At 28.5% G+C, this 14282-nt stretch overlaps 1 protein-coding gene across 1 annotated transcript in view; it reads left to right on the top strand.

Annotated features, from left to right (window-relative positions):
• Positions 1-14282, top strand: part of LOC114119395 (roundabout homolog 2) — a 157473-nt gene that overhangs the window by 56023 nt on the left and 87168 nt on the right. The window contains exon 2 of the mRNA XM_050201793.1: positions 4399-4740. Within this exon, the coding sequence (XP_050057750.1) occupies positions 4399-4740 (342 nt within the window). The remainder of the gene's footprint in view (positions 1-4398; positions 4741-14282) is intronic.

The raw sequence follows: 14282 nt of genomic DNA, 5'->3' as shown, positions 1-14282 counted from the left end.
AGTCTTGAGTATTTTAATAAAATATTCAATTTTTTAAACGAATTTGCGTTTCAGTTAAATTTATCTCTCTCAGTGAATATACTCTGCGTTAGTCGTTCAAAATATCGTATCGACGGGATGTTTTATCGTGTTTGAATTCCACAACAGTCTATTTTTTTCTTTCAGGTACTTATTATAATTTTTGAAAATTATGACTTTACATACAATCGTAGTAAAATGTATAATAATGTTTTGGATAACTCAAATTCAAAAAAAAATATTTATTTATTTCACATTTCTTAACAATATTACCTATATTTGACCAATTAATAGATTTTTGAAATTTATTTATTTGTTTAAATGTTTAGAGAGTTGTATAATTACTGATTTCTTCTATAGGTATTCAAATAGTTAATATGAACACTTAAGAAGATGGCGTTTATATATTTTTTATTTTAGATACTAGACGGAAATAAGACAGTTTATATGTGTCTATACTGTATTTGGTATTAATATTTATATAATGTACGAAGTCCAATAACGATTTATTTTAATTTGAATAATTATAACATTCTACTTAACTTATCATATGATAATACATTAATATACTATTGACTTCTAATATGATATACTGTCAGGCTATAATATAATAAATTATAGACCGCTTCAAGTCGATGGTAATTAAATAATAGTATTATGTATACTTTACTGTATCGTATCGACTTTCTTAACAATAAATCGAAGTCGTTCGCTTCGTTACGCAAAGATGAAAATCGATAATTAAATCGTGACATGTGTGCGTTAGTGATTTCGGCCGCATAAATCGTTATTTCATTAGGATAATTAAATCACAAAGAGGATGACATGATGAAGAGCAGTCGGCACGACCATTCTGCATTCATTAAATTATACAAATTAAATTGTGACAACTGCCACTAGACCTTTAAACTATTGAGATTTTTTTCATACATGTATTTGTACATACTATTGTACTATAGGAATTATTAAACCTCAAAAGACCTAGTCAGTCGAATATACCAGAGTATACGAATCTGCATTATTATTTTGTGACGACTGACTTTAAATATTAAATATCATTGCTGGCGCTCGATGGAATTGAAATTTCGCGCGTGGAAGACGGATTCATAATTTAACATAAGATCAACGTGGCTGATTATTTTATAGTGCGGTGTCAAATCGCTTCAAACAGACCGTGAATTTAACGCCGAGTGCTCTCGGAGGAGAAAAATAAATAAAATGAATACACTCGCGCCGAGTTAACAGTCGTAAATCTCACTCGGTCGGATATATATATATATTTATATATATGAATACGACTATATAACTATATACGATGCACTTCCGAAAATACGGCTGATCTTCGGAGAAGAGACGTAGGTCGGGAGTAAAGATTAAAGTTATTTGCAGCGATAAAAATTAATGTGCATTACGGCGGCGGCGCTGAAATCGCTAAAATATTGTTGCCGGCCGAAAGCGCGCGTGGTATACTAAGTGCAGTTTCGGGAAATTGAAAAGTTGTATAAATATTTTATCATTTTTGAAACGCATTACTAGATTATGATCGCGTAAACTGAGTTGTTCGTCTACCATTTAGTTCCTATTTTTTTTTTAAAAAATATATGTATATAATGATTTTCAGATTTTGTGTTATCTTATCAGTTATCAATAAAGCACGCATTATATACTCATTAAACGCCCAGTGTCGTCATGATTGACATTTTTGTGGGTAAAATAATTTATTTATGTGTATAGGTAATGCATACGTTTATCGCGAACAATTGATAATTGTATATTTAATATTAATTAATACAAAACAATTTGAGACGTAGGTAGACGATCTTTTGAAGTTTAATTGTTATGACTTATGACTATTATAAGTGATAACTGATTTGTGAGTTTTTTTTTTTAATATTGACATAATTAGCTATAGTTATAATTGTATTGATGCAGATCAATATTATCACCATCATAAAGTTTCTTAATATGCTCATTTAGTTATTATTATTATTTTTAATTATATACATTATATATTTGAATGTGTTTGTTTAATTTAAATTAATTTCACGTATTGATTTACTGAATGAAAGCAGCTCTCATAAATATTATGAACTAATCGGATGTTCGAACATCGTATCGTTGTGATATTGTTTTTGTTAATTTTAACACTATATAATTTGACATATTTAGTACGGATTAGATAAAGTCTTAATAAAATATTTGTCGACATTTTAATTTTTCATCGGATAAGTATCACATGACTATAAAATATAATCTTCAACGGAAATTAGATTTTATACGGTTATGTTTAATGTTTGATGAGACTCGTAAACGGTCTAACGATGATGTACACTGCTGCAGTGACGTCTTTATAACGATTTAAGAGGATTATGAATTGTGTTTAGAAATCGAGTGTTTACAGTGTTCCTTCGAGATTACATTGGAAAAATACATCTCTGCTTTTGGTTAATGTCAACTATTTTGATGACCTTGTTACGCTTATCAAATCAGATTGATACATTAGCCATGTTGGTTATAAAGCTTGTTAACTTAATTTATGCCCGTTTACTTTATAGCATGTTCATGTTGAATACATTTTTGGAAATCAAAAACGTTTTCGCGTAATTGTATTTTTCTCTTCCCCGAAAATCTAAGATAAGTATGGCTATGTTTATAATCAGTTAAGAGTAAACGAGTCTGGTTCTAATAAGAGACATAAACTATATATTCAATATTTAAGTTACGATCGGTTTTCATATTTCCCTTTTTATTTTTGAAGGGAATAAATTCGTTACAGCAGCTGTTACCGTCGTTCTTGAACTTTACTACAGGCTGCATATTATATCCAATGTTTTGAACTTTTGAATATAATATAATTCAGGTATAACTATATAAGTACACTAGTGAGTCTACAATCTACAGCAGCGACCGGCAACAATATTCGCACCGATGTTTTCTCGAGTAGTAAATAATATGTGGTTTGGTATATCAAAGTGTACTTAATGTGACTGTAAAGATGTAATATATATTATATTATAGGTTGCTGATGATTCGTTCACATGATTAGTCTAGCCGGTTACTATGCGGTTGAGTATAACTCTGTACAATATAATATATGCCTGCGGCTTCTTTAGTCATTTACTTAGCTCTTTAGCTGTATTTGTTATATTATAATGTTCAGAGTTTGATTCTAGTTATTAGTTTATTGATTTTACTATAGGTTTTTATCTAAATGTATCTTTTTTATTCAAATTTTCAGTATAATAGCGATAATAAAATAAATATAATATTCAATTAATATATTCATATTATATTTAAATGTATACAATTTAAATGTTGTATTTATTAAATTATTCTATGTTTTATACTTACTATGTTCGCTAATCATTAATATATTATGGGTATACATACTTACTAAAATGTTTTCATTTTATTATACTATTATTCTCGTGGAGGGAAACAGAAGACAGAATCTAATTTTCGAGATATGTGTACCTATGTATTATAAAATAAACGTATGGTATAATGATATCGGATAAGGGCCTATTGCGAAATTTACAACCTATGTATGTGCTTACAGTGGTTTTTAATAGTTCCTATTAATTACAGTATAATTTTCCTCTCGAGTTACCAGGACATTATATCTTAACGGCTCGCATATCGTGTTATTGCTCATCGCTAGATGTTCCCGAGTGGCTTTGCCGCAAATATTATACGTTTTATCGCTGTTAGAATTAATTAATTAAATACTAAAACTGTACATCCTATAAACCCATAGTATACTTGGCCACAAGATGGCTTAAATTTAAAATAAGTGGAAAGAGCAATATGGCATAGTATTGTTTACAAAAATAATATTATAAACTTTACACGAGTCAAGTATTTTCTCAATAATTCTTCAATAATATTTTTAATGCGTTAGTAGTCAACAAACAATATATTAAAACATTGACATTTAATGTATTATTACTATACACATTTATATTTTATAGGAAATTGAAATCTTCATTTTAAATTCTATATAGTTAATAACAATTATTAATATGATTAATTGCCCACGGAAAGGGAATAATAAACATAAAATCTCATATAGAATTATATCTATGAATGGTCTTCTTCCTCAGATGTTTCAAACTAAAATATTATATGTTTGCCATTAAATTTACTTATGCTCCGAGAATTTGGGCCTGTTTTTTAGCTGAAAACTTCATAAATTAAATCTCAACAAACATTTACAATTTATTTAAGCGTGTCTTAGTATAATTTTAGCATACGTTCTTAACTTTATGATTATCTTTTTAATATTTTCATATAATCGTATTTGTTTTAAATATGATCTATATAAGAATATATGAAGATTGAAGATACATTAAATTATAATATGAATTCGTTTGATTTTAGGACAATATAGAAAACCGAGAATTACCGAGCATCCTACTGATATAACTGTACCGAAAAATGAACCGATCACTTTGGGATGTAAAGCTGAAGGCCGGCCAGAGCCGACAATCGAATGGTATAAAGACGGCGAATTGTTAAAAATCCCACCAAATGGTGTGGCAGCTGGTGGAGGTGGTGATAACGGAGCCAGATCTTCGCAAAAAGTTATCCTATCCGACGGTTCTTTGTTTTTCTTGCGAGTGGCCCACAACAAAAAGGAACAGGACAGTGGCGTTTATTGGTGCGTTGCCAAAAACGTAGCTGGTACAGAAGTAAGCCGAAACGCAACACTTCAAGTAGCAGGTAATTTTTTTCATAATTTATTTTTATCTCATAGAAAAAACGGCTACTATATAAGTTATGGGAAAGTGTATGGTGAAAAAAGTATTTACTCTCAATCTACCATATTATATTAATTAATATTTAATATAACAGATAATTTTTAGTCTAGGTGATACTCACGTTAAAATAGGTGTTAAAAATGCGAAAACGCCCTATACTAATTAGTAATTACAAGTATATAAATAGTATATAATTATGTCCATAATATTATATACTATATAATATATAAATTATCATAATTTATGGGTCATAGATAGCTCATTCGTTACTGTAGTAATGTATTTTTACTCGTTATGAATAATTATAAATATGAGTTTTTAAAAGTGTCAAACTTTAAAAAGAAGTATAGTATCAGTCCGATAACGCGTATTGAGTAAATACTTAATTTATGAGGTGATTAGTTTTTAATTGTCAGTAATACGTGTGGAATATTTCAATCATTGTTATTAGTCGTTATAGCATTTTATTTAATTGGTATAATAATTATTGTTTAAAAAAAAAGATGAAAATGAATGATATGTTGGATCCGAATCATATACAAGTATAATAGTATAATTTTATTTATTTATTGTTGAATTTTCTTTAGTAGGTAAAAAATAGTTTTTGAGCAAAATAAAAAAATATAATAAACATTTTTTTGTTATCATTTTAAAACTTTTGACTTCGTGCATTATATTATGGCTTTAACGTTGTAAAATAGATTTCGGAAGTATCTATATTTTATAATTAAATACAACTTAAGTTATATATTCGTAAATCGTATAATTTGTGAGAAGTGTATAAATTAAATGAGATTTACAGCATAAATATGGCAAGTTTGTACGAACGTTGGTCTTAGTTTTGTTGGATATGTCTTTTTTATGACTTTGTGTCTTTTATTTACACGCGCTCCCGGATTTTTATGAGCGAGTCACCCTTTGTGGACGCAACTCCTTTCCACTCTTTTTACGACACAAACTTTTTGCTCCCTTTTTCCTTTCGCTTAGTGAAATTCGCTTTTTACAGTCCAAAAGACAGCCTGTAGCATACATAAAGGCGACCTCAGTTGAACTTACCAATACCAGAAAGCTAAACTTTTTGTGACTTGTAGATTTTATGAGAAGGACATGACACTATATTTGTTCTCTAAAAAAAATAATATCCAAAAAAAATAACTTATATCATAATTTTGAAATCACTTTTTAAAATGATTTCGTGCGTCATTTCAAAAGTAAAATTTGTTGTTTTTTAATTTTTTAAAGTGTTAACAGTAAAATATTATTTTATAATGTATATTTTCGATATACTTGTAAATATTTGAATGGATTTTTAATAAAATAATTTTTACTTTTATGCTTAAAAATTACGTACCTATATAGTATAATATATAATTTAGCTGTGATAGTATATGCAGGATTTAAATTCAATAATGATTAATGTCGATTAATGTCTTATATATTTTTTCGTTTATAATTAAATAATAGTTTTTTTTTTTTTGGGAGAGGTGTACGAAAACAATTTTAGATAATAGATCGATCGCCGTCTCCTGATATCCTTACGTTTCTAAACAACAAAGTAACACATAGAAAGCTTAAGTGAATTGTTAGAGTATTATAATATTTACTTATAGAACTATGTATAACATTATTCAAACAATGTGCTGGAGATAAAACTTATACACGCAACATGCAATATAATAAACAGTTTTCGCGTATACGCGTACCTACATATAATTATACAATACCTATACATATAATCGTATTTTAATTTGTGCCCATCGTTCATTGATTGGCATACACGACAAGTCCACCCCGAATACGAATCACTATTCCCCTTTCATAAGGGAGAGCCCCCGGTTGGTCGAGGGAACAGTGGTTGAACATGACGTCTATTATCCTGCACGTTAAAATCGCCAATTCGCCGTTAATTCGATCGACAGACAGACCTATCAAATCCAATTATGCGTATACGACATTAATTCATGAGTTATACATACATAATTAGTAGTACCTATAATACATACCTATAATATATTATATCCATGTGGCATTATGTGCTGCGTTCGCGATTTGTGACTAGTCTATGAGTTCAAGCTACAAGTTTTACCCGCGCTTGCATAGAGAAATAAGTTTCACCCCCTTGGCGTTTAGTTAATTTATTTTCCGATGATCTCGGCCCCCCTGTAAAATATATAATTAAGGCTGCTGCAATCTTCCCCTTTGTTGCACGTTTACGATATCTTTTATCTAGTACTATATGTAGGTATTTCTCAATGGTGTTCAAAGTAGAAAAAAATAACATAGGATGTTTTATCTCTCTAATCCCGTTTCCAGGTGAGAAAGAAAGAAAGGGAAATAGAAAAAGAATATATGTAGTAGATGATTAATGATGTATCAGTAAGAAAAGATGGTTTCAATTATTTTGTGATTTTTCCCCTTTTTCCCAATTCTGTGAAAATTTTTCGGAAAATTGATTTTTTTCGGACACGCGTTTGATATATGAAAGATACACATACATTATGATAGCTTTTGTGGTATTGTGAAGTGGCATAACGAATATTTCAATTCATTCTTTCTAAAAATAATGATAAGAATTTAATCAATTCTTATTCTGATTTCATAGTTTTAAAATTAAACAAGTTAAATAAAAATTAATTGTGTGTTTAAGAATAGTCAGTCAATAATAATATTAAGCTTATTTTATGAAAATAGTTTAAAATAAATAAATAAATTAAAATTTTTATTAAACTTGTACAATAATTTATTTTTAATTAATTTTATATTTATAAAACGAAGAAATATATTATTTTACAACTTATTTGTATTCTTTAACATGTAATTTAATTAAAATAACTTAAGTGCATTCGTCTATAAATAAAATCTTTTAAAGTCGCATTGAAATTCTATTCACAAAACAAATATGTTTTTTTTATAAGTTATGATAAAAAAATACATATAATTTAATAACTTTAAATTTCTAAACAAACTAAAAGAAAATATTAATTTATATATTTAGATTTAAATACATTATATTATACAATATACATACAATTAAGCAAAACGATTTATGTTTGAGATTTAATTTTATATTTTATACATTTATATATAATACAAATATTTAATTAGTTTGAAATTTATTCAACATTATTTTCCCTTTAAAGGTGTTTTATGAGACAACATTAATTATGTATACGTTTTAGGTTTTACTATTTTAAATTTTAATTACATTTTAAACTTATAGTTTGCTTGATATTATGTCTCATTTATCAAGTATTATGAGTCGCGAGTATGTTCATTTTTCATACCATACGAAAATTACTATTTAATATTAAAATATTGTGTAAAATAATTTATAATTAAATTTTATTTTTACACCATAAAGTACGACTTGAAAATGTTCGTAATGAAAAATGAAATTATCTCTTAGAGTTTGTTTCTTGTTAGTTTTTGAAGCCCTGAATAATTACAACAGTTATATACGTATATATAAAGAGGGGATCCGTTTCAGGGTATGATATGATCGCCCTTCCGGAAAACAAAAAAGGGGAAAGTGAGAACGATACGCACATAATACTTTATACCTGTCTGACCGACAGGTCAATTGAAGTACTGCCATTACCATCTTCATTTTAGTTATCAACCTGGAAACAAATAATTATTTAATTCATTTTATTTTAAGTAGAGTACTTTTAGTTATTAAATTTACACCTATTATAGTTCTATTAGCTCCAGCGCTAGAGTCGTATTGTTATTCAATCGTAGATTCGTTATGTACTCACTCACAATGTCGAAATATGTATTTCTAGGCACTATACACTCACGATCGTAGAGATTAAGAAAATATAAAAAATTTTCTATTTTATTTTAACAATTGATGTTTTCTTCTCTCTTTGTAGTAACATAACTCGTCCGGTATGCCCGGTATGCATACGATTCCATTAAGAAATATTCATCGGTCCTTTCCCGCTGTGTGTGCCGTACATACATCCGTATTATTATTATATTAAAAGAGAAACTGAGTAATGGATGGTGTGTATCGTGTGTGCACTGTGCATATACGTGCAGTGAAGTGGGTATCACCACTTTTGACGGCAAAATCTGCGATGGAGAGAGAAAGAGAGTGTGAGCGCGCTGCATACAGGGATGTTGCTGGGTACCTGCTGCGGAAAGCTTTGTGGGGGAAGTTTTCCGGTTGCCCGGGCAACCGGCTCCCTCTTTTTGTTACCGCATATATATAGCTTCATGGCCTTTGCTACCTTGTGAATTAATTGAACTTGAACCTCGCATACACAATCTTTGTGAGTTGATGTTTTCACGCCAAACGGTTTTTGATGATAGCTATAAATAAAACAACAAAAAAACCTTTTGTTCTATCTATAGAAACGTTTATAAAATGCATTGTTTTCACACTTTATTATAAAATAAATATCATTATGCTTTGATATTATTTAAATCTAAAACCAGTATATCATACTTATTGATTGATTTTTAAAAAGATATTTTGTAATTAAAAAAAGTTTTTAAATATTAACCACCTACTATTATAGTATTTATTATTATTATTAAAATATAGCTCTATATTTTTATAGTATTGCATATTATAAAAAATGTAAATTAATTTAATGTTTTTGATTATTATTTACTATTGGTTAATTTTATTAAATTATTCTTTTAATTTTTTTTCTAATTATTACAAAATAAACCTAAATTCAAAAAAGTTGTATTACATTGGTTTTTTTAAAATTCATAATAATTTCTATAGCCATTGCATACTTCCATATCTTAAATAATGAAAAAATTAGTTTAATGTTTTCGATTATTGTAGTCCTTATACTTATTTCATGGACTAATGGGTATTTGTTGTGTCAAAATAGACAAACACAATACCATAATAAATAAATTATGCATAGACCTAAGAAAGTTTGGATATATTTCAACAGTAAATACAAGTGATTACAGCCGACACCACCTACCTAGTTAGCACTTGAAATATGCGCATAATGATGTGATCTCGTAATAGTTACCTACGCTCGGTTATTAAAATATCGAACACTGACAAATATTTGGTTCCTTCATCACGCAGTGAACCTGTAAGTTTTCCGTGTACTCAGTTATCTATTAAAAATCGAATTTTTTTATAGGATTCAAAGGTCATTTAAAATAAATAAAAATATATCATCATATTTTTCATTATTGTTAAACTCGTTGGACTTGTACTACTATGAATATTATAAAGTTGAAGTACGAGTATTTATTATTATTATAAGTATTATTTTCGTCGTTTGAGTGTATCTAAACGTTTATATATGTATAGTATTATTATAATATATTGATTTACAGAGCGATTATTATTGTTTCACATTGCTATATAGTACTATCTGTGTGTATGGAGATACATATATACGTAAACCGTGTCGAGGTGGACCCCATGCCACGGGGGAGCGTGGGACGGGGCACTGAGGTGGCTACTTATTTTGAGTAATTGCGTTTTTACGCCGGCGTTCAATTATTATCGGCTCGTACCGATAAATCATGTGTCTGATTCATTAGACCAGCAATAATTCAAATACTGTACCGCTGGCATTCCGAGTGTACTTAACATATAGATAGCCACAGTAGGCTACACGCGGTGTTTGTATGTATGTGTGAAAAGGTGTGTCTCATCTTTATATTTTATATTTGTATGTCCGGCGTGGGCGATATAAAATAATATTATGTGCCCTAAAAGTCTCTGCGGCGACAAAGCCTGTTCCTTACGCCTTCTCATACATATCGGAAAACTATGCAACTAGTTTGGACGTATATTACACGTGCTCGTGACAAATTCCGATTTGCGTTGACTTCTATAAGATTGTTTTTTTTTTCAAATATAGTCTTCATTGTATTTAAATCGTGTAATACCTACCTATATGTATTATGTATATATATTATATTGTAGCAATGACGTCGTCGGTCGTGTGACATCTGCTGTAGGTTATATTTTCTTTTCGGTATATATTCGGCATTAAGAATCAGCTGGTTCGTAGCGACAGCTGCACTACTCTTCGTTTCGAATAACGACATATTATATTCGATTCAAATGATTCACTGCGCCGAAAAAATTGATCTCTCGTTGTCATCGCTATCGCGTGTGTTTTGTATAATAACTAGTATAACAGCGGGGCGTATTATTATCAGCTACGACTCTTCCGCGCCAAAACACACTGTGTTAATCTGATAGTACAGCCGAAATTGAAAAAAAAAAGAGTCTTTGACGAGACATTAGATCGTATTTCTGCTAAACGGACCATGAATGAGAGGGTACAAATTTAATCTGTGCCAGGCTTTTCGGGGCTGATGAACAAAATTCAGTTTGGTCTTTGGCAGTGACGTCTATGTGTTATATGAACACGAGGTTACCGCGAGCTTTTGTTCTTATTCGAATGCGTGTTTGTTTGCATCTTTGTATTTGTATATCGTTTTGACACCAAGACGAAGGATGGTTTTCAACCCTCCAACCGCAGTTACAATGTATTATATGTTATTATAATTGAGGGTATATGTTAATAAATCAAATATTTAATCGGATCTGACAGCGCGCTCTTTCTTTTTATCTGTATGTAAGTAAATATACATTATACACAAAAAAAATTAGAAAAACAAAAATTTGTATTTTTAACCAAATCTGTTATGCACTTTTTTGAACAAGCATTTTGAGTTCATTACAATCGATTGTTCAGTCCCTAGGGTAACATGCTCACCAATCTAATTGCCATCTTTGTTGTATGGATTTACCCCTACAATGATTCATTATAAATATCTGACGGGGGTGGCACGAATAGGGGTTCCCAAAAAAAAAAAAAAATTAATAATAATAAGAAGAAAGCGCATAATACAAATTACTATGAGATAATATGAAACTGTGATAATTTTGTTAATCCGGAACCCAGCCTAATGATCTGGAAAACGGATTTTGGATGGGTTTTTTTATATGCCTTGGTTTTATAATAATTCGAAAATGATTTTATTATTACTATTTATTAATTTCTATTTTTTTTTTATTTTAAATGTTCTTTTAACGAGTACTTGTGAATTTAACCTAAAATCTGTTTATAATAAATGCTATTCTTCTTTTCAGTCAATTCATTTTTCCTTGTATATTCTACTCAAGTTTCATATTATTAAACACACATTGTAGTAAATGATATTATATTATGTTGATAACCATTGACTGGTCATTATACAGCAGCCCTCTTTTGACAACCGAACTAAATTGGTCACGTGTCCCAAAGTTATCTCGTGTTTGCTGATATTGTGTGGGGACTTGTAGAGATTGATACGCTTGTTGTTTGACTTATTAGTTCGGTATAGACGCCAATGTTCACGGTTCAATTTAGTGTCGTGCTAAATGTTGCCGCTTTGTTACTATCCCTCTCTTATTATATCGAGACCGCTTTATTTATAATGGGCCAATAGGAAATTCAATAATTATACAACTAAAATATAATATCGGTGATTCCCGTAACCGGTCGACTTTATACAAACTCGATAGTTATGCAAATTTCGATAGGGGTATTTATATTTAGTCATTTTAACTACCATGTTATCAACATAATAATATTATTATATACTTAGTTTTTGAAATTAGGTCCATTTATAGTCGCAGTTAACAGGACTTAACATGTTTACGTAATATTATTATTTTATAGCTCATGATAGTTTCGTAATCAAACTTTTGAATCGCATGTTTTGAATCAATTAAATTTTGTTATATCGCATTATACATATAACATTATCGTATACAAAAACTTACCTAAAATGTAATGATATTCTTTTTTCGTAAGCAGCCATAAATTAATCACATGTTACAACTTATTTATAACTATTTAATAATGTATTATTTACCTTCTGAATTTAATTGATTTAAATCCTAATAACAAATGTGTTTGTAGAAATCATATTCGTTCATTATTGTAGGTATACTTACCTATTTAGTATTATTTTTATACATAATAATATATTTTATTCATTATAACTTTTAATATAATACATAAAGTATAAATAAAAATATGTATTGTATAGAAGGTAGTTAACTTACATGTATATCCAATTAGTTAGTATTGGTACGTTTGTATACATTGTAAGTCGAGGTCAGCTTAATTTATTAGGTAAATTAATGAAATTTAATGCCTTTATTAGAACTATTATTTTAATTTTATTTAAGTACAATCACCATAATGTTGTATATGAATGTTTAATACAGTTTAGTTTCTCACATTTCTCAAGTACTTTGTCCTAGTCATATCATGCTATACCAGTATACCAGTTCACACAACTAGATTTAATTTTCAAAGAATGACATTTATTTATCATATATTTTAAATATATTTTTAAGCTAACGTATGGTTTATTGCGTATAATAAAAACGTATTAGAAAAACCGACAACTACGGAGGTCATTGGGTTAAAAATTAACACAAACTTGCTAAAATTATCGTCTTATTACATTTCTTGTTAACATGTTATGTGCGGAGGTTGTAATGGGCCTGAACGACTAAACCAAACTGTACATAATAATGCGTATAAAAAAGAAAACTATCACGGCATGATTTATTTATTTAAATGGAATTTTACTTGGTTCGATTTTGTATTGTTGATTTATGGTTTATTATAATAAATATTTTGTTTTTATTATATCTCGCTACAACAGCGACAAGTTTCATATAGTGTATTTTATAGGTATGTTGAAAAATAATCAAAAGACGCAAATTTTATTTAAAACTTTAAATAACTAACAATGTCTCAATAAGTAATCTCTGAATTATTCAAAAAAAAAAAAAAAAATAATTATAACTTAATTTAAATTAGATTATTTATATTTTATTCTTATTATTAAAAATGATATTTTATATAATGTGATTACTAGTTTTAATCACTCAACTATCAATTATTTAAAGTGTAGATTTATCATTCCTAAATACATTGGTTTCATATATATATTTTAATCTATTTATTTATTTGTCAATGTAATAATACCGACTTTGATTAATTAATTATTCTATTAAACTCTCTATAGATAATAAATACTTATGTTTCTCAATTTATTGGAACATATTATAATAATAATTATTATCTTAGATAAAATATTTGTATAATATCATAAACTTTCTAATGAACTCGTCAAAACTAAAAACATTTATTTGCACATAATTTATGGAGACTATACGTATGATTAATATTAGAAGTCCATAGCAAATTATAAACGATTAGTACTTTTACCACTCAGTATTTTTTTTTTTTTTTTTTATAAAATCTTCAAACACTTAATAGGCTTCAACTTGTATACTTAGATCGCATATATTTTACGGTCTATTAATATATTTTACGAGTATAAGCATTATATCAGTGAAAAATATTAATCGCTGCATTTTGTAGTAAAATTAATTCTGTAGGCTTTAAAAATAAAGTATACTGACAGCATTTTTAGTATTTTCATCTGTCCTCTTACTCTGTAATATATCTATGCAGTACCTATCTGATAAACGAC

The sequence above is a fragment of the Aphis gossypii genome, chromosome 2, assembly GCF_020184175.1.
Source record: "Aphis gossypii isolate Hap1 chromosome 2, ASM2018417v2, whole genome shotgun sequence".
NCBI lineage: Eukaryota > Metazoa > Arthropoda > Insecta > Hemiptera > Aphididae > Aphis > Aphis gossypii.
This window is presented reverse-complemented; position numbering and strand designations above follow the sequence as displayed.